This window comes from Elephantulus edwardii, unplaced genomic scaffold (assembly GCF_000299155.1).
Source record: "Elephantulus edwardii isolate Elephantulus edwardi_28Jun2011 unplaced genomic scaffold, EleEdw1.0 scaffold00012, whole genome shotgun sequence".
In the NCBI taxonomy this organism is placed as follows: domain Eukaryota; kingdom Metazoa; phylum Chordata; class Mammalia; order Macroscelidea; family Macroscelididae; genus Elephantulus; species Elephantulus edwardii.
In genome coordinates this window covers 30,359,588-30,382,542 of record NW_006399762.1, presented here as the reverse complement: position 1 = coordinate 30,382,542, position 22,955 = coordinate 30,359,588, and the positions used below count along the sequence as shown (strand labels likewise).

At 37.2% G+C, this 22,955-nt stretch overlaps 1 protein-coding gene across 1 annotated transcript in view; it reads left to right on the top strand.

Annotated features, from left to right (window-relative positions):
* ARHGEF38 (Rho guanine nucleotide exchange factor (GEF) 38) overlaps window positions 1-22,955 on the top strand; it is a 271,058-nt gene that overhangs the window by 186,832 nt on the left and 61,271 nt on the right. Inside the window, exons 4-5 of the mRNA XM_006881117.1 lie at window positions 343-490; window positions 7,170-7,187. Coding sequence (XP_006881179.1) covers window positions 343-490; window positions 7,170-7,187 — 166 coding nt within the window. The remainder of the gene's footprint in view (window positions 1-342; window positions 491-7,169; window positions 7,188-22,955) is intronic.

Below are 22,955 nucleotides of genomic sequence, written 5' to 3'. Positions count from 1 at the left end.
AGGAAGAAAGGAAGGAAGGAAGGAAGGAAGGAAGGAAGGAAGGAAGGAAGGAAGGGAGGAAGGGAGGAAGGAAGGAAGGAAAAATATAGAAAGAAAGGAAAGAAAATAGAAAGACATTTTAAGAAAAAAGAAAAATGAAGGAGAAAAGAGGTGAAGGAGGAAGAAAGAGAAGGAAGAAAGGGGAGAGAAAGCTGGCATGGAAAATCATTCAGTCTTCTTCCCCTCCTAAAGCAAGACCTGACCAACTTTTTAATACTAGTCAACATTGCTAAATATTAAACATGTGAGGTGCCAGATTGCTCTGACTTGATGTCATGTCATTTTTTGTTTTACATTTATCAGGAGACGTATTCTTGCAGATGAAAAGTCCACTGGAAGATATTTATAAGATCTACTGTTATCATCACGATGAGGCGCACAGTGTACTGGAGTCCTATGAAAAGGAGGAAGAGCTGAAACAGCATTTGAGCCACTGTATCCAATCCTTAAAGTAAGATCTTTTCAAATGATGATTTTCATCCACTCTCAGTTGCCTAGCAGGGAACATTTTAAATGGATGTAGATGAAAGATCTCCCATAAATCCTGTGTTTTATGAGGCTTGCAGGGAGCTCGGCTTTGTGTTCCCTTTATGAAAAGCTGACATGCTAGAAGCCTTGATTGACTTTTTCCCCCCCACAAGGATGAATAAAAATAACATGGGGGGAGATTCAGGGCTCCATACAGAGAGAGGGTAATGCAGTATCAAAAGCTGCGATGAGAAGGGGAAAATCTCTTCTTAACGTTGTGGCTATTTGCTTGCTCCCACAGTCCAGGGAATCTAGGTGACAACATGTGACTTTGTGACCACTAAAATGCATGAGCCAGGAAGTTAGAGCATGCCCTGTGACTCTGAATACCCCTCCACCTCCCTTCACCCAGTGAGATGGAAGGAAGAGAGGGCAAGGAATGGAGGACATAAGACACTCCCCTGTTCAGATGTGCTTCAAGTTAGTGTCAGGGCATCTAGTCATGATCTCTGAAATTTTGGGAAGTACCATGCTACAAAATCATAATTATTTTACCCTCACAAAAAGTATTATTCACTATAATAATCAGGCTGAGAAGAAGAAAGTGTGAATAAAATAGGCTTTGAAATCCTTACTAGCCCACTTTCTTTTAATAAGCCCCAATTTGTCTTTTGTTCTGATTTTATTTATATGTATACATATAGGCAGGTGTTTGATATATTACTGTATAGGCAGGTTTCTACCAGATGCACCAAAATGACTCTTCTAGCCCCATATCACCCAAGGGTTCTAATTTTGTCTTTTTTTACTAATAAAAGTTATTTTCTTCTGGAAAGAGCTCAAGAACTGAGGAAAGACATTGGTAAAACTGACCCTTTAGCACACCTCTTTTCTATTACTACTAGAAGAGGTGTCAGAAATGTAAGTTCTAATATGGACAAAGGGGAGCTTCAGTGGCATCTTTAGAGAGACTGCTAACACAAAGGCTGCACGTCTCAGGCAGCTACTCCACGAGAGAAAGAAGAGTATTCTCCTTAATGCCAATTATTTCCAGCCTTAGAAATGTAATGAAGAGTCTCTATGACTTGGAATTGACTACATGGTAGTAAGCTTGAATTTTTAATTTGGCAAAGTGGTATAGAATTGGGCAATATTCTGATCACTGTGAGTCACTTGATGGCACTCAACAGCGGCAATGGATCCTGGCAGCTTAGTGTACGGTGTTAACTTTGACAGCCTATCTCTTCCTGTGCAGTTTTGTTGTTACTGTTGAGCGCCATGGAGTCAGAACCCATGGAGGGTCAGCTATGAGTTTTGTTCCTATTTGATGGCATACAACAAGAATGACATTATGGACAAAAGCTTAACACGGTTAAGCTGAAAAGGTTGGAGGTTCTTACCCCTCAGGGATGCCATGGAGGTCAGGCCTGGAAGCCTGTCTCTGAAATATCCCAGCTTTGGAAAGCTATAGGGGAGCTCCATTCTGTACATGTGAGGTCGCCCTGGATCTGAACTGACTGTAATAACTAACAGCAATACAGACAGAGAAGATTGTGGTTGAATTAAAATTAAATCAAGGGACTAACTGGGACTATTATGGAGGCTTCTTTTTTAGGTCAAAATTGAATACGAAAGTGTATTAAAACTGAGCATGATAGATTAAAAATAAATTATGTAATTAATTAACTTTAGTGTTCTTAAGTGAACATTAAATTATTGCAGTTCCCTAACCATTTTTTTTGCCAATGGAAAAGACTACATTCATTAAAGTCAATGAGTTGTAAGTATTTATTGTTTATTCCAAGTATTTATTGTTTATGCCAAGCATAGTTCTAGATGCTGAGAATTAGGAGGGGAAAAATAGAAAAAAGACATAGACCCTCTCTGTAAGTAGTTTACTATGATAAGATAACTTTTAAATATATGTATGTGATGAATAGCCCAGTTAATAATTTCTTTATTATTTTACGTTTAGCTCAGCAAACCAATGCACAGGCATTTGAAGTAGGATCCATCTTAATAAAGTCATATGTTAGAAACCATGTTTTCTATGTACAAATTCTTTTTTTTGCCTAGAGAAGAGTAAGGTATCGTCTGGGATCTGAGTAAATTTTACACTTCTCTTTCCTTCTACAAATGGCAAAACGTGACTCAATAAATACCTTTTCTTGGGCCATTTTCCTTTTTGATCACACTGATGTCTAGTTTGTAGAGAGTTGTATTGTTAATCCAACAGTGGAACCTTGCTGGTTGTTCGAATCCCCCAGCAGGCTCTTGATAGAAAGATGGACAATTTCCTCCTGTCCTATGTAGAGCAGAAAATCATCTGGAATGTCAGCTATGAGTCAATGCCAACTCAACTGCGATGAGTTTGAGGTTTGTACGAGAAGCAAAAGGACTTCACATAATAAATAGAGCAGATGAACAGATAGCATGATTACCTTAAATCTTCACCCCAGCTACAACCCTCTGAATGGAAGTTCTTATGAAGGATGAAGAAAATCTACTTTGAGCACTGCTCCTAACTGCTGGCCACAAAGAAGTAGCCTGATCAAAGATGGGGGGTGGAAGATGAGTTTATTAACCATTGAGTTTTTAATTTTTAAAGAAAAAACGCCTTTCTAGAACATTTTAGTAGGCAGTATAGTTCAAAATTGTGCCCGTAACAAAACAGCAAAAGTCAGAGATTATTTGGGGCCCACGTGAAGTCCCAATTACTGAAAATTACTTTCAGGCCCAGTGGCTTATTAGCTCTTTTTCTGGAAGCCTGAAGTTATCTATCTCCCTGGTGACGCCCTATATCTTGTGGATGTAGAACCATTCTGATTTCAGAAAATAATTTCAGGCACTGGAAGGAGCTGTATGGTTTAGAAAGTACAAAATCCAAAGCAAGCAAGATTGGCAGAACTATTACATGAGGGAAAGAAAATCAAAACAAAAATCACTTAAGTTAGAGACATTTTCCTAAATGTTACCTTTTCCATGAAAACAAAGTTAATGATTAATTGCACTGGTCTGCCTAAAGGCCAAGGGTAGTAGAATTATTGACATCACTATAATAGTGACCTCGATTGAGCTAAGCTTTAAATTCTAAAAAACAGGTTTTCAAACAGGTTTATAGGCCAAAAAGATTCTGGAACACCCCAAGGGCTTGGTTTCCCCTGCCAAGTAATCAGTCAAAGCTATTACTGTCGCTGTGCCTTTTCCTTGTGGCTAAATATCAAAACTCAAATACACAGTTCCCAATTTCTAATGAATATTAGGCGTGGCTTTCATTTTCTGCCCTGCAAGGAGATATTGGAATAACTTGGTTTGAAGCAATATCCAAAAGAGAAGTGGCTTCATGCTTCAGAAGCTAAAGTAGATTTAAAGCAACTTAGGTTGCAATTTAACTAAAATTTAAATGTTTATTGAGGGCCTAATAAATATTTATTAAGAATGTGAGATAATGTTGAAAAATATATATATATGCATAGTTCTTGCCTCCCAGAAACACACACTCTAGTTGGCTAGATAAACAAAGCCATCTGGAGAGTTTAATAACAATACAAGAGTTAATCTAAATAACACACCATAAGCTGTCACGGTACAGTTCAAGACTAATTTCCAAAAGAGAGGCAGAGATATTTCCTGGCTCTGTAAGGGGCTCGGGCTTATAACCTTTGGCTATTCTTTGAAGCCTATTATCTTTTAAAAGAGAAAATAGTATTTGTATCCAGAAAGTAATTTTTAGTCATTTTGCAATGTTAGGGCAATGATTTACTGCAAAAAGTTAGGGCAGTGTTTCTGTGTCATTCTCTGCATCTGGTTAACGAGAGATGCATGTTTATTCAAAGTGTAGAATCTTATGCTAAGCCAGATATTTTTATTTATTTATTTATTTTTAGGAAAAGGGAGATGAGGACTAAATTCAGTCCAGGAGACTGTACTATTAGCAAGCACCCTTAAGGGATGTTTTGATATGCACTCAAGTTATAAACTACTTTAGAGGCAGAAGTCAGGCCTTCAGTGTTTAACTCCCACTTTTCTGGAAGTAGGCAGATGTAGTTCATGAATATGTAACACAGTCCAAGCAGAAATTTCAGAATTTGGAGACCCTAAGAAGAAAAAACTAAAAACCATCCAGAAACAACACTACATCTGCATCTTTGATCTAGAAATTAGAAAGTTATAAATTTTTATATACTCACCACTGAGTATTTAGAGAATCTCATTGTTGTTAAGTGCCTTTAAGTGGACTAGCCACCTTATAGACAGCAGATCTAGACCTTTCCCTATCCTGTGCCTTCCTCATTAATGACTCCTAAATTTATGTGAAATATTGCATTAATCCTGCCTCAAAATGTATGAAAGTTATTAGCTAAAGATCCAGTTACTTAGTCTCTTTGGAGTTATTTAAGGTTTCTGATCTTTGAGGAAAGTGAAAAATTTAATAGCTATAGATGCAAGCAAAGCTATAATTTGAATAGTCTGCTGTCTTTTTTTTTCTTTTCTGTTTTTCTGGTTATAAATAACTCCGAAATTCCCTCTCTGCATTTCAAAGGCTCTAAAAATTTCTATTTTGTAATAGAAAAAGTACAAAAGAGATTTTATAAATTTTGATGAGTGGAGGGTACGTTTCTAGCTTTCTTTTAAAACACCATACGCACACCCACGCACACACCTACGTCTCAAATTCATTGCGAGTGAGTTAGAACTCATGCCTTGCTAACTCTACCTCAGGTTTCTGAAACCATAAATCTGGCGAGAAGAAATGACCCATCCTTCTTCTGTGTAGTTACTGGTGGACCCAAACCACCAGAGAAGCACAGCCTTCGGGTTAGCAGTGAGCATCATGTCTAGTTATTATAAATTTATTTATATGTTTCTTTTTCCTAAGCAAGACAACCATTCTCAGGAGGAAAACTTCCAACTTCTTTCATTCATCTAGACACTTTGATCCCATTGCTACTGTCACAGGTCCCTCAAGGAGGAAACTAAAAGCTTATAAATACAAACTCTAAAAGCAGACTTCAACTTGCTTTCCCCATTCTACAATTTTTCATATTCTAATGAACTGTTCCAAGTAAAAAAAGTAGAAAGGATCCACTTTGGAAATGTTTTCTGTCCCTTCTCACTTGGCATCATGTTTGGACAAAGTCTCTAAGAGTCTTGTTTTCTCTCTCACTGCCTTCGAGCCAGACCCGACCCATAGCTGATCTTTTCACTGGTGCCTCTCTCTGGCTGTTGGAATACACCAGCGGTTCCTCAGAAGGAAGATAGCCAATCTCCTCCTGTGTAATTTACAGCCTGGGAAACCTAAAGGAGAGCCAGTTATGAGTCAGTTCTGATTCAACGGCAATGAGTTTAACGAGTTTTCCTATTCTGGGATAATGTCTGCTTCTAAAATTCTGGTGTAAGAAAATACGAATCTGCCCCTGTGGAGGAGAAAGATATGTAATAAGCACAGTAAAAAAGGCATATGCTATATTATAACATGGCAGCCGATATGCGGAGAAATAAAGCAGACAAATGGTTATAAAAAGTAAAGGGGTACAACTGGCGCATAGGGTGTAACTCTTTGTGTTTGGGTTTTGGGTTTTTTTCCTTGATCAAAGACGGCACAACTATGCACATGGTACAACTCTGTGGTTTTGTTTTTTCTTCTTTAATCAAAGGAGCCTTTAATTCCAAATCAAATCTACTACCATCGAGTTAATTCAACTCATATTGACCATGTAAGGCAGGAAAGAATCGCCCACATGTTTTCTGAAGGTATAAATTCTTATGGAGACCAAGAACCTTCTGATTAGTCTCCCAGTGCTTTAATCACTGAAACATGGAGGCTTCAATAAGAAGGGACATTTGAGGGTAAGCCTGGCATGGAGTAAGATGCAAAAATACCTCTAGGAATATAGATCCAAGCAGGAAGAATAGCACGCTCAAAGACCTAGAGCAGGAGGGCGGTTTTGGAAATAGGGGGGTATCTGTGTGGTTGTCGCAGATGAGGTGAGTGACTAATAGGAAATGAAGTAGAGCCTTGCCTGGCATGGAATTTGGGTTTATTAGAGCAAAATGTAAGCCACAGAAGTTAGCAATACTTGGTGAATATTTTAGTGGCAAGTACTTTATGCATTAGATTAATTGTTTGCAAATTGTTTGCAATCTGTATAATAGTATATACAGAGATAATATAGAGTAGTTGATAATAGTTTTCTGCCAAGTTAATGAAACATTTCCTTTATAATCTTGATTTCCCCTATTGCTATGCCAAAGAGTTTTTTTCATTAAATGAAAGAAACTTTATTCCATTTGTTTCCAAATTGTCTAGTTTCCTACTTATAATCAGCATGAATAGTATTTAACTTTATAAAAAAAGTATGGACTAGAATCCACGAGACGCTCTGCCGGAGAAGGAGTCGCAATATCCTCCTGTACCAGTCAGATCTGATTTGACGGCACACTCACACAAAATAAAAAAAAAAAGTATGGACTAAAAACTATATATATACTAAAACAAAATTCTAGAGAACTGATTAAAAAATAATAAAGATAGTTATATAGGATGGACAGTCATGAAAGTTACGTATTTTATGTAATAAAGAGGTAAATGTTTTAACAGTTGGATGTTATTAAAATATGTAAATTTACATTATTTCACTTTATTTCCCCTTCTCTTACAGGAAAATATACATGGAAGAGTAAGTATTTTCTTTTAATAATAGCAAAAAAGTAAAATATAAAAGTCATATGAAAAATATGTTAAAAATTCCTGTCTAAATAACAATGAATTTGTGCAGATATTTTTATCACTTTTAGTAAGTTTTCAAAGACTTTTACTCCAGATATCACAGATGTATTAAATTTCAATGTTAATTTACAACTTTCCAAGATGATCCTTTATATTAAGCAATTATTAATAGGCTTTCCTGAATGTTTTTAGAAGATCTTAGGGTATGATCTACTTTACTATCTGGGAATGGCTTGTAATGTAGGCAAAAACATATCTTCTAAAAGTACCAGTAGTCTTAAAATTCCACATTAATAACATGTTTTTTGGAAGAGTTGTATAGATTAATATATAAAAGAAATGTTTCCTTATTAGTATAGAGAAATATGAGATGTCATCAGCATAGATGCATATGATTTATGGAGAAAAGCACCTGTATAAATGTTATTGTTAGATGCTGCCAAACCAACTTCACTCAGGGAGACCCTCCGTACAGCAGTTCTAAACTTTCCCTGAGCATGTGTTGCTGTGCTCCAGCCCATTGTTATTGCCACTGTGTTGTTATATCTCATTGAGGGTCTTCCTCTTCTTCTCTGACCCTCCACTTGTCCAAACAGGATATTGTCTCCAGAGGCTGGCTCCTACTGACAACATGTCCAAAATCCGTGAGACGAAGTCTCATCACCCTTGCCTAGGAAACACTCTGGCTGTGCTGCTTCTAACAAGATTTTTTGGCGATCCACTCTATATTCAGCACTTCTTCCCAACACCATAATTCAAAGACACTGATGCTACTTTATCTTCCTTACTCTTTGTTCACCTATCACATGCATTTGAAGCACACAATTAAATGTCTTTCTTATATTGTCTTCTTTCAAACACACACACACACACACACACACACACACACACACACACGACGCTCCAGTGGCCTAAGGATGGGTAATCTCCTCCCATGTGACTAACTGCCTCTGAAAACCCACTGGCAAGTCAGCTATGGGTCAGTTCCAACTAGATGGTACTCAACAGCAAGTATATATGTTGTTGATTGCCTTTAATTCGAGCATGATTCATAGCAACTCTGTGAACAAAAGGCCTAAAATCCCTCTACAGCTACTGACATTTATCAAAATTCATAGGGTTTTCAGAGGCATGTTATTTAGGAAATGGATGCCACTCCTGCTTCCAAAACAAGTGTGTATGTGTGTGTATGTATATATGTGTATTTATGTGCATATATGCATATATGTGCGTGTACATGTGTATATATATATATATATATATATATGTATGTATTAAACGTGTTGTTGTTAAGTGCTATCGAGTTGTAGGCGACTCATAGTGACACTGAACAAAAGACCTAAACACTTGTATAGGTTTCATTGTTTCTCCAGGTTCATAGAGTTTCCAGAGGCAAAAAAGTAAATGCCACTCCTGCTTCCAAGCATGTTTTAATCAGGAAGCTCCACCAAACACTGTCCACTATGGGTAACCATTATCACATTTGACACATCAGTGTCTCACAGTGTTTAGCATCACAGCAACGCTTACACCTGCCAATTATGGTGTTTTTCCTCAGTCCTCTAGCAAGTTTGGGTAAAGATCTCTGACTCTTGCTCTTTCAGGCAGCAGTCCTGAGTCAGTTCTGTCTCATGTCGGCTTCTGGTTCTCTGCAGAAGCTGTTGCTGCATTATTATATTATTATAATAATGTGTGGCCATGGTCTTTCCAATTGCTTGTTATGCTTCAGAGAATTGGACAATGACTAAGGATGACAGAAGACAAATAGATGCCTTTAAGTTGTGGTGCTGGAGAAGAGTCTTGAACATACCATGGACTGCCAAGAAAACAAATAAGTCTGTCTTAGAGAGTGTGAAACCAAGTCTCTCCTTGGAGGTTAGGATTTTGAAGCTCCACCTTAGTTAATTTGGGCATGTGGCCAGAAGATATTGATTCTTGGAGAAGGACATCATGCTCAGAAGCATTGAGGGACAGTGCAGAAGAGGGAGACTCTGGATGAGATGGATTGATACAGTAACTGGAGTAATGGGGGTTTGTGTTTCAGAATTCTTGAGACTGGCTCAGGACAGAGCTGCTGTACATAGGGTTGTTATGCATTGCAGGTGACTCAATGAACAGTAACATGCTATGACAGGTTTGGAAGCAGTAGCATCCACTTCCTAAACATCATGCCTCTGGAAACTCTATGTACTTTGATAAATGTCGATAGTTGTAGAGGGGCTTCAAGCCTTTTGCTCATAGAGTAGCTATGAGTCATGCTCGACTCGAAGACAGTAACAACAACAGTATAAAAAATGGAAATAAAATATTAAATTATAGAATTGGTCATTAAAAAAACCCCAAAACACAAAAAATTAAACTGTCTTTTCTTTGGTTTAAACTCATAGCCACCCTCCATTTGGGTTTCTGAGGCTATAAATAACAATGAGAGGAGATTACCCATCTTTTTTCCACAGTGGCTGGTGATTCAAACTGCAGTAGCTTATCCTTTGGATTGGCAATGCAATAGCTATAAAAATGATTATTTGAAAACTATAGACACACACTCTTCCGAAATCACTTAGTTTTCTCAAAGACAAACATATCCAATCTATTAGTTAGAAGGTGATACCACTTGAAATACCAACTCAAATTTACTAAGACTTTAAACCACACTTATGAAGTCAACAATTATCTAAAGTTTGGATTTCCCAGTCTGTGTGCATACATTTGCTTTGAGTGTTTATTGTAAACTCCTGAGAATTTATGTCAAGAAATAAAATTTGTCAAGATGAAAGTTATGTTAATTTAAACCATAAATCCTCGCCATTAACATTTTAGCGCAGAGCAGCATGAGGACAGAATCCTAGAGCTGAGGTGGAGGGATTAGAATCCAGACAGGAGACCCTCCAGATCAAAGCTGTACTCACTAAACTTCAAAGTTGATTTTTGGTCCACCAACCAGGCACTCAGTTCTCCCAGGATTTATATATACAAATATATACAAAGAAATATAATAAAAAATAAATATAATACACATGTGTGTATGTGTGTAAAAATAAATAAATCCGGGGAGGACTGAGTGCCTTTTTGGTGTGGCATCAGGATTGGTGGAAGATCCATCAATAATCTGCGTTTTGCAGATGACACAACTCTGCTTGAGGAGAACCTAAATTGCTTGCTGCAGAGGGTCAAGGACTGCAGTCTTCAATCTGGATTGAAGCTCAATATCAAGAAGACAAAGATACTCACCACTGGACCAATTGGCAGCATCAGGATGGACGATGAAGAGATTGAGATTGGTCACAGCTTTAGTTTGCTTGGCTCCACGGTCAACACTCTTGGCACCAGCAGCCATGACATTTAAAGACGTATTGTGATGGGAAAGTCTGCTGTTAGAGACCTCTCCAAAGTGCTGGAGAGCAGTGGTGTCACTCTGGAGACTCAGGTGCGCCTGATACATGCCATGGTCTTTGCAATCACTTGTTAAGCATCAGAGAGTTGGACAATGACTAGGGAGGATAGAAGGAGAATTGATGCCTTTGAGCTTTGGTGCTGGAGAAGAGTATTTACTGCACCATGTACTGCCCAGAAAGCAAACAGGTTCATCCTGAGAGGATTAAAGTGGGTGGATCCTTGGAGGCAAGGATTCTGAGGCTCCATCTAACATACTTTGGACATGTTGCAAGGAGGAACCAGTCCTTGGAGAGGGACATCATGCTTGGAAGGATGGAGGGACAGCGCAGGAGGGGAAGACCCTCTATGAGGTGGATTGATTCAGTGTCTGGGGTAATGCGGGTGGGGCTGGACTCAAATTAGAAAAGGTGTGTAATAGAAGAGTGACAATAACTTGTGTGTTTTGATCCTTTCATTCACCAGACCCTTCCTGGCTTCACATCAATGGTAATTAATAGGGAGCACCTTGTTGTATGCAAATATTCCTGTTATGCCTGGGACTGGAAAGTCACATGGCTGAGTGGTTAGAGAACTTCATATGCTGTAAATTCTGCCTGGGTTTCTAGTTCTATAGTTTAGGTCATTTTAGCTAAAAGGAGGAAAGAATAAAATCAAAAGAGGGTGAAAGACATTTAGAGAAGAATGAGATTTTTTTTCTTTTCTCTAGACAATTAGCATGCACTGGCTCCTCCACACAGGACACTTAAAACAAACACCACATTGTATTGAACTCCTGCTTTAAAAGATTGCAACAGCTTTTGTAACAATCCTGCTGTGTGGGAGTTTGCATGGCAGTATGTGTCCCTCTAGCCTGTTCTGTGCTTGAGGACTGTAAAAGAGGAGGCACGATCACAGTGTGTGGCTGGATGAACATCAAAGTCATGCTTGCAACGAGTTATTTTTCCATCCTGTTCCTCTCTCCTGAATCAGGAGGCACACACACTGCCGCACAAAAGAGTAAAAAGCAATGTCAAGTGCACTGCAGCTGCAGCCAGCAACGTAGCAGCCAAGAATGCTTTTGAAAGATGGGAGTTTTTAAAGTCTTCCCCCAAAGGCTTAATTTTTTTTGTGAGCAATCTACATTTTTAAAGAAAGGCAGAGATGTTTATAATTTGTAAAATGCTTTCCTTGATTTATAATCTTATGCAAACATCAAAGACTGTTTTAAAATGACAAGAATCATAGAATTTACCCTGTGAAGAGTGTCGAAGGAAGCATCTGATACAAGTTCCAAATTCTAAAGCAAGAAAAGCATGTCTGGTTTAAATCTATCTATCTCTAGAAATGCAATGCTTTGTCATGTTCCTGGGTTTTTTTCTTTTTGTGTTCTATCTGGCCTAGGTCTTGAACTTTGGGTTTTACAGTTCTTATATACGTCAAATTTTAGCAGTTAAGTTATTTTCTCTAAGATTTTTTATTTTTAAGACAATTAAGAAACATGAAGGGAGCTTAGTGGCCTAGTGGTAAGGGCTTCCCATGACAGCTTGTTCTTCCCATGTTATTTAAAGTTTCAAAACCCCAGTGGGTCAACTACAAGTCAGTTCAGCAGGAGAAAGATAGACACTCTCCTCTCATGCGATTTACAGCTTCTGAAAACCTACTAGAGGGTCCTGACTCCGTGACACCTAATCACAACCACAAGGAGAGATTTAAAAATATAATCAAATGGAGATAGTAAAGACAATTGGAAATATCATTCCAGAGTTAACCATGGTCTATGGCCATGCCACTCTGAATGCACTGGATCTTATCAGAATTAACCATTCATTGTAACATTGCAGTGAGTTCTGCCCTGACCCCATTGCAGAGGTGGTTTGTTTGGTTTTTCTTTCCCCCCTTTACATACACATACTAATTACAATTAAAAAAATAAATTAAAAAACCCCAACTCATTGTTTTCAAGTCAGAACTGGCTCATAGCTCACCCTCCACAGTCTGTGAGAGTGTAAATCACTTGGGAGATTGCTCATCTTTCTTCCTCAAAGAATAACTAGAAAAGAGCTCTCTGTCAGCAGCGCAACTCCCTACAGGGCAGACGACTAGAGTTACCTCCACTGATTGAGTCAGGACAACCTAATAGCTGTCCTTTCAGTGGGTTTTCAGAGGCAGTAAGTTTCATGGGAGGAGATTGTCCATCTTTCTCCTGTGGAGCAGTTGGTAGATTTGAACCAAGTGCTTTTGGGTTGGTATCACAGCTCCTTACCACTAGGTCACCAGAGCTCCATCATTGATTGCAATGTTGTTGTTATGTGTGATCAAGTTACTGCAACTATAGTTACACTATGCACAACAGTTCTGAAGCCTGCCTTAGCCTAAGCCTGTCTCACTGTCCCTGACACACCTAATCCCATGGCTCCAGTTACTACATCGATTCATCTCATCCTGGCTCGTCCTGTCTTGTGTTGTCCCTCCACCTTTCCAAGCATAATGAACAAGAACTGTTCTCTTCTGGCCACGTGCCCAAAGTATGTGAGACGGAGCTTCAAAATCCTGACCTCCAAGGAGAAATTGGCTTTCGCCTTCTCCAAGACAGACTTTTTTGTTTTCCTGGGGTCCATAGTATATTCAGTACTCTTCTCCAGCACCACAACTCAAAGGCATTGATTCTTTTGTCATCTTTATTTATTGTCTAGATTTCTGATGCAAAGCAAGTAATTGCAGAGATCATGGCCTGGATCAGGCACATTAGTCTCTAGACTGACGTCATTGCTTTTCAGCACTTTGGAGAGGTCCCTGACAGCAGATTTTCCCAGTGCAATTAATCTTTTGATTTCCTGACTGTTGGTGCCAAGAGTGTTGATTGTGGAGCTGAGCAAGCTGAAATTATTATCAATAATCTCTTCTCCATCATGGTGCTGCCAATTGGCTCAGTGGCGAGAATCTTTGTTTTCTTGATGTTGAGCTTCAGTCCATATTGAAGACTATAGTCTTTGACCTTCTTTAGCAAATGCTTCAGGTCCTCCTCAGTTTCAGCAAGCAAGGTTGTGTCATATGTTAATGCTGATTGTTGATGAGTCTTCTTTCAAGACTGATGCTACATTCCTCCTCATAAAGTCCAACCTCCCGAATGATCTCTTCCACATAGAGATTGACAAGGTATGGAGACAGAATGCATCTCTGATATACTCCCTTCTTGATTTTGAATCTAGCAGAGTTTCCCTGCTCTGTTCTGATGACTGTCTCCTGGTCCAAATATAGGTTTCACATGAGCACAATCAGGTGTTCTGGTATTCTGATTCTTTTCAAGTTTAGTCACAATTTGTTGTGATTCACACAGTCAAATTCCTTTGTATAGACAATGAAACCCAGATAGACATTCCTTTGGCACTCTGCTTTCAGCCAAGATCCATCTGACATTGGCATTGATGTCTTTAGTGCCACGACTTCTTCTAAATCCAGCTTATATTTCTAGTATTTCTCTGTTGAAGTACTGCTCCAGTTGGTTTTGGATAATTTTCACCAAAATTTTGATTGTGTAATATTAGTGGTGTTTTTTGATGATTTTCACACTCTGTAGAGACTAGTTTGGGGGGAGTAGGACTAAATATGGATCTCCTCCAGTCCATTGGCCAGGGAGTCGTCCTCCAAATTTCCTGGCACAACCTAGTGAGTATGTCCAGGATGGCAGCTGTTGTTGAAATATGGCAATTGGTATTCCATCAATTCCTCGGGTCTTGTTTTTTCCCAGTTCCTTCAGAGCGGCTTGAACTTCCTCCTTCATCACCATTGGCTCTTGATCATATGTTGTTTTAGGAAATTCTTCTGTGTCAGCCAATTATTTTGGTATAGTGACTGTGTACTCCATCTTTATTTTTTTTAATGTTTCCTTGGTAATTCAACATTCTCCTTTCACATCTTTAAGTATTGCAATTTGCAGCTTGACTTTGTTTTTCAGTTCCCTCAGTTTAAGAAATGCCGAGCAAGTTTGGCCCTTTTGATTTTCTGACTCTAGCTCTTTGAAGATTTCATTATAAAACTTTGCTTTGTCTTCCTGAACCACAGCTCACTGCCTCATGCATGAGTAGGTCATCAATATATATCCATGTTAATAGATAGGAATCCAGATTGTTTCATAAAATTCAATCATATGCACAATGATGTCATGATTTAAGGAGTCCTAGTGACCCAAAGGATAAATGACTGGCTGCTAAACAAGAAGTGGGCAATTTGAACTCACGCAGCAGCTCCAAGGGAGAAAGGCCTGGTAATCTGCTCCCATAAAGCTTACAGTCAAAGAAAACCTATTTGGCAATTCTATTCTATCACGTGGAGTCACTGTGCATCAGTAATCCTAACATGTCATAATTTAGCTCACTAACTTTACTGACAGTTTAATTTGTCTTCTAAATATTGTTGTTATATGTTTATTTTCATGCATGATTTTTGTACAATTTTGTTTTAGGATGAGCCTTTGAAAATGGTATTGCTAAATCAAAGCCTTTGTAATACCTTTGCAGAAAATTTCAAGAAAGTTAAACAAATGTGTTTTTTCACTACTCAACACTTTATACAATAATTATTTACATATGTTTAATTTTTAGAGAGTTCTCTAAAGAGTCCAAAGGGCATTTCACTGCAAACTCAAAGACCATGCCTCTCTGTAGTTCAAATCCACTAATGACTCCTTGGGAAAAAGATGAGCTATGTCCTGCTGTACTACTTACAGCTTCAACCCCAGTGGAGTGTTATCTACAAGTCAGTTTCTACTCAACAGCATGGAGTGTTTAAATATAATTTATGCCAATATGATTGCCCCTAATTGATATTTACTGCTTTAATGTGCATTATTCACTGTTTTCAATGTATGTGCCATGTATTTTTTCGCCATTTGTAGTTCTCCTCTCATTAATTATCATTTTAAGAATTACCCCTTATGGCAAAATGATGACCCCTATTTGATATTTACTGCTTTAATTTACATTATTCACTAGTTTCAATGTCTGTGTTCATGTATTTTTAACCATTTGTAGTTCTTCTCTCATTATCTTTTTAAGGATTATCCCTTATTTTGAGATTGTCCTCTTTTTATCTAAAATCATGGTTTTTCATTTCATATAGTGGCTACAAGTGGCCACTGTCATTAGGTCCCATCCTACTACTCACTGCGACCCTCTCACAGGAGTTCCTAGGCTGTAAGTCCTTACAGCAGGAGATTGCTCGTCTTTCTTCCACACACCAGCTGGTGTGTGTGAACCTCTGACCTTTTGGTTAGCAGTGCAACACAGGACTCTTTAATGAACAAGTGTATTGATCTTTTCTTTTATACATCACAAATAAATTTTCAGCTCATAATTTGATGTTCATATTATGACTGCTTTTGGGTTTGTTTTTATCTCTACAGTTCTCATTTTCATCATCACCACATCTGTTAATCTGTTTCTATGATTCTGATTTTGTATCTGACTTTAGACAGGGTGATTGTGAGGCCAGAGATGCAAGTCATCTCTTCTCTATGTTGGACTTTTTCACCCTCAAGTAGATTGTTCTCATTGATCATTAGATTTTTCTCACTGCAGTTTTGTTATAACTTAGAAATTTTTCTTGTAGCATCGATTCTCCTTTTTCTTATTGGTGAGACCAATACAGCTTCAATGCACCTATAATAAAGCATACTGAAAATCACTTAGAAGAAAAGCAAAATCACCGCTAAACTCATCATCCAAGATAACTACTAGCATTAAAGTGGACATCTTTTCATCCATCCTAGTCACAGACACATTAGAACACACAAAGGCATATATGCATATGCATGTGTTCATAAACAAACACAGAGAGAGAGAGAGAGTTTGGTTGAGGGAGAACTAGCCCTTACTCTAACCTTACAGTCATTTTGGGGTGAGTGTTACTTATGCAAGAGAACTCCTGTTTTACATATTGCCTTTCTTCTTCTGGAAAAGATAGATTGTCAAGGGATCTTACTTGGCCTAAGTGCAAAGAAGGGGCTAGTTTCAAAGATACTACAGTTCTATGTTGGTTTCTCTTTCTTGGGCCTAAAGACCTTTTTAGCTCTGTTGGAAGATTAGCTGCAGGGAAGAAGAAAGTACCATTATTTTGGATGTAACTGTAAAAAACAAAGTGTCATCTTTCACGTTCTCTGCTTTTGAAAAATTATTTTCTTCCTTAATAGAACTCCAGATAGTTCTCTATGCCTGAGAACTAATATTTGTTTTGGGGATGGGTGTGTACATGTGCACATATTTAATTTAGAAATGACTTTTGACAACCAGGAAGAATTCTAATTTCTTCCTTGTGTACCAGTCCAAGGAAAACCAAAAAGCCACTGCTTTGATCGGTTCCAACTCATGGCCTCTCTACATCAGGTTTTGGAGGCTATAAATCTTAATTCTCCCTCTTTCTCCCAAGTAATGGCTGGTGAATTAAAGGCCTCTAAACTCAGATTGCATTCTGCTTTGCTGTCAGTCTGCACATGAATTCCCTAAACTGGGTTCCCTATGATGAGTTTTCTTTGGCCAACAGAGTTTTTTTGGATTTGAATTATTGTCAACATTTAAAATGTGGAAATTCACATTAAACTTTAAATTTTTGGCTTCTTTAAGGGAAAAAGAGGAAAATCTGGACAACTAAACTCTTTCTTATATTTTAGGGAAATCAGTAATTTTATGTGATCACAAATATGTGCCCAGTAGGTCATTTGTTCCTCAATCTTTAGTTTGTTCTTGGCTCTTGTTCTTGTCTGTTTTGCCAAGCTATATTTTGAAACAAGACATGTATTACTTTTTTCTTTTATGGCTTTTGATATTTTGATCTTGCTTGACCAACTCCAAGGATGTTAATAAAGTTTTAGCCCAAGTTCTCGTGAAGTACTTTTATTGTTTCATCTTTAACATTTAAAGTTTTATTTGTCCAGACATTGTTTTAGTAGGAAGAGTGATATATTAATCTGTTCAGATGATATTTTCTATTTACTTAATTATTTCAACACCTGAATGTTGAATACTGTGTTTTTCTCAACTAAGTAAGAAAGTTCTATTTTCATGTGCTCAATTCCCACATATATTTATTATTTATGATATATCTATTGATTTTCTAGTTTGTGCTACTGATCTGTCTATATATGTACAAGTCATAAACTGCTTTTATTTTCATAGCTTTGTTATTATTGTTATATGTCGTCTAGTTGATTATGACTCATAGCTCTGAACCCTGACCTATCCTGAGTCATTCTCACTGTCTCTGACAATTCTGTCCTCATTGCTACAGTTACTGTGATAATCCATCTCATTCAGGTCCTTCTTCTCCTGCCCTACCCTCTACCTTCCAAGCATGATGTCCTTCTCCAAGGACAGATCTCTCCTGATAACATGCTCAAAGTGTGTGAGATGGAGTTTCACAATTTTTGCCTTTAAGAAACAACCTGGTATCACTCTTTCCTATGATATGTAGATAACATAACCTTGCTTGCTGAATCTGAAGGAGATCTAAAGTGCTTGCTGCAGAAGGTCAAGGGCTGTAATCCTCCTTATGGATTAAAGCTCAACATTAAGAAAAGAAAGATTGACCACAACAAGATAAAGGTTAAAAACCCAGTCACAAAATGGGCACAGAATATGAACAGACACTTCACAAAAGAAGATAATCAGATGGCAAACACACACATGAAGAAATGTCCAGCTACTGCTACTGTTCCTGTCCTGAAACATGTCCTGTATTTCACCGGGTTGGGGGGAGGCCTGGCTTATGGAAGAATTCCAACTCTTCTGATTGGAGAAGATTTCCTCAAGAGGTCTTGCAAGTAGACTAGCCATAATCTCATTTGCCCATTTTCTTACCTACCCCTTACTAGAGCATAGCATATTCACTTTGTTTAGCTATTTTAATATTACTGTTTTTTGTTGTTGAGTTGGAACTGACCCATAGCTGATGCTCCAGTGGTTGTTTTGTTTGGTTTTTTGTTTTTTTTTTAGAGGCAGTTAATCAAAAGGGAGGAGAAAGTCCATTATTCTTTCATGAAGCAGCTGGTGGATTCAAACCAGATGGCTTTGGGATTGTAGCACAGCTTCTTACAACTAGGCTGCCAGATCTTCCTAGTTTAATTTTATGATTAATATGCTTAGTTTTCCTTTGTAGGTATTTTCTATTGACATTCCTCTGTGAAAGACAAAAATTTCTTTATATTTCCTTTCCTCATCTTTCCCCCCACCACACACACACACTTTCCATCTCTCTGTTCTCCTTATATACTTTGTTCTAACTTTAGTTAAAACAAAAACCAGTGTTTAGTTTACCAAGTCAGCAATGTGGCAGGATAAAAGATCAACATACAAAAATCAATTGGATTTCTTTATAGTGACAAAGAGAATATAGAATTGGAGCTAAGAAAAACAAAACCCATCACAATAGCTAATCACAACATTAAATATTTGGGAGTAAATCTAACTAGAAACACAAAGGGTCTATTCCAAGAAAATTACAAAACATTACTACAAGAAACAAAAAGAGATCTGGAGAAATGGAAGAATATACCTTGCTCTTGGATAGGAAGGCTCAATATAGTGAACATGACAATTCTACCAAAGGCAATCTACAAGTTCAATGCAACCCCAATACAAATACCAATTCCATTCTTCAATGAAATGGAAAAGGCAATCTCCAATTTCATCTGGAATGAAAAGAGACCCTGAATAAGCAAAGCACTCCTTAAAAGGAGAAACAAGGCATTCCCTGATTTCAAATCCTACTGGTACAATGACAGACACATAGATCAATGGAATAGAATTTAGAACCCAGAAATCAGCCCATCTACCTATGGACAATGGATTTTTGACAAGGAGATGAAATCAGTTAAGTGGGGAAACAACAGCCTTTTAAACAAATGATGTTGGCAAAATTGGAAAACTATCTACAGAAAACACAAGCAAGAGCCACACCTCACACCATACACAAAATCCAACTCAAAGTGGATCAAGGACCTAGGACTAAAACCAAGGACTATAAGTTTCATTAGAGAAAAGCTTGGAAGAACCGTAGAAGCCCTAATCCACAACATGAACAGTCTTCCAAGCATCCTGAAAAACCAACAACCAGGAAAGAATAAAATAGATGAATGGGACATTCTAAGAATCAAAACCCTATACACATCCAACACCTTCTCCAACAAGATAAAAAGGGAAGCCTCAGACTGGGAAAAATATTTAGTAATGACATGTCTGATAAGGGAATTATATCTATAATTAATAGAATACTCAAGCACCACAAGATAAACAACTCAATTGAAAAATGGACACAGGATATGAACAGACACTTCATTCACCAAAGAAGGCATTCAGATGGTGAACAAACTGTTTAAGATCCCTAGTTCTAAGAGAGAGACAAATAAAAACAACTATGAGATATCATCTGACCCAGTAAGAATGGCAAATCAAGAGAGCAGCAAACAACACATGCTGGCGAGGTTGTCGAGAAACTGGAATCCTTATTCACTGTTGGTGGCAATGTAAAATGATACAACCACTATGGAAGGCAGTATGGCACTTTCTCAAAAAGTTGCAAATAGAAATACTATTTGAACCAGCAATTCCACTAGTGGGAATATACCCTAAAGAAATCAGAACTGCCTCCCAAGCAGATTTATGTACATCCATGTTTATTGCTGCGTTGTTAAGCAAAGAGACAGAAACAACCCAAGTGTCCATCCACAAATGAATGGATAGAGAAGGTGTGGTATATTCATACAGGGGAATATTATGCAGCATTGAAAAACAAAGAACTCATGAACTATTATACAAAATGGAAGACCATGAAAGACATTATGCTGAGTGAAATATCTCAGTCACAAAAAGACAAATACTATGTAATACTACTGTTATGAAACAAGACTGACATGGATGTTGGGGAGAAACTGAGAAAAGAGGGGATAAATAATGTACAGGGCATTGAAACAAATAAGGGAAAGAACTGTATAAAAGGAATATATGATTAAGTATTATTGGCATGGTAAGGGTCTACAATAAGAGCTGCCTAGTGAAGTGGTCTGGGGAATGGGGACTGTATAACAATGAAAGAACTTTTTTCCCAAAGAAAAAAGCATACTGGGATGGGGGGCAGAGAGCAAAATGTGCAACAAATAATAACTTGGAAATCCAAGTTGTTTATAAACTTTCATTAAAATCTCAACTTAAACAAGTTTCTACACCAATTTAAGGGTAAGTGTGAATACTGTTTGTAAATTTTGGCAGAAAATTTAATACAAACTTACTGGGACCTCCAAAATAGATTATAATGCTTACTGCAATTATTTCATCTTTTGAATAGTATCCATTTTTTCCTCAAGAAAAACATTTGAAATAATACCCCTAACATTTAGTCATTTGCTATGACATAGGAGATACCACTAGGAATTAATGAATACAAATATAATTGTCATGCTAATATAAAAGAAATATACAACATTTTCCAGAAGAAAACTAATAAATTATGAGAAATTAAAAACTGACATCCCTGAAGAAATTTTAGGACCTGGTTTTGCATTTGGTGTATAGAACATATTTGATTAATGCATAAATTAATAAACTTAAAAGGTATGATAATACTTACTTGACAACATATACATATGGTATTTAACCAAAATAAAAGTATCCTTTAATTTTATTTTTCCTTCCTTTTTCTATCTCTTTGTATATTTTGCTATTTTTTCCCCTCTGGCAAACTAAGATTGTCCTTCAGCAATTTTTATTCATGTTATTATCCTTTCCTCCAGAATTTTTGGGGTTTTATTTTTTAGTCTTCTAAAATAATCCTTTCTTGATTAATAGTACCATATGATTAGATTGTTTTTAACAAAGGTCTTCAACCAATCCTTTTTATTTTACCTCTATTCTCCTCAATCCCTACTTCCATCAGTCCTGGTGACTTTAATTCATGAACATTTAACATATTGATTATATGATTTCCTCTTCATTTTGCTGATTCTTCTGGTCTGCTTCATTTGTTATCATTTATCCATCTGTTTCACATGTACTGAAATTTGTTAAGAGCTTTGCATTTCATTTTAGCGTTTATTTCTATTTAGTACAAGTACTATTTCTTTGGGTTTTTTAATACTAATGTGCAATTTTCTTTAAGTTAGTCAATATACCTTTAAAAGAGACTAATGGAAAAATTAATAAATAGTATTAGTGGTGAGTTGCTACTGTAATGGAAATAGGTCATATAATAGGAGAGATTCAGTCTTAACTGAAAAATTAATGATTCGAAATCTCCAGCAGAGTCATGGGAGAAGAATGTGGCAATCTGTTTTGCTAAAGGTTATAGCTTCGCAAATCTAAAGACAGTTTTGCTCTGTCCTATCGGGTTGCTATGAGTCAGAAACAACACAAAACAATGAATTCGGTTTTGGTTTTATGATCAAGAGTTGCTTGATTAATTTTTCTTATATTTTCCTCCGTAGATTAAAAAAATTTGAATGTGCTTCAGTATTTACTATCTGATTTTAGTTTAATATGAAGTTTTTACAGGAAAACTGCTGCTAAAACAAAGTTGGCAGTGTTTGTTTGCCTTTAAGTCCCAATAATAATTTATAATGAGATTAATGTGGTTATGCATGGAACTAAATAAGTATTGATAATAAAACAGAGGAAGAAGTAATAGATTTACAAGTTAGTAACCTTAGTTTTCAGTTCAAGGTATATGCATAACAGTGTAACAGTGACATTTGGTTACTCATGGTGCTGGAGATATATGATAGCTGGTTGGCTGGCTGAGAAGAGTGATATTATACGTTGGACACATCTGCCTTGTATGGTAATCAAAACGTAATCTGATTAGGTTGGATTATATGATGTGAGCTCTGTGACACTGAATGCCCTAGTGTGTCATTTTCTTGTAATGCATTCTCTATCTTTTCTATCATATTACCAGTCTGTGTGATGTGATATCAGAAAATTGTTACTCGTCATTTGGACAACTGTATATCCAAAGTGTATGGCCCAAGATGAAAGTCACTAGGAAATTCCCATTTTTGAGAAAATATTTTTGTAAGATGTGCACTTACGACCCTTTTAAGAGAAAAAGAATAATAATTATTATTATTATTGTAATTTGAAACAAGAAAGGAAGAGAAAGGAGCTTTGATGTAAAGAAGTAATAGTGAAAGAATCAATGATAAGTTTTGGGCATGATAAGCAGTACTATGTTGGAGATTATATATATATGTTGTTGTTGTTATTATGTGCCGTCGAGTCGTTTCCGACTCATAGCGACCCTATGCACAACAGCCCTAAACCCTGCTCTATCCTGCGCCAACCGCACTGCCTCTGACACACCC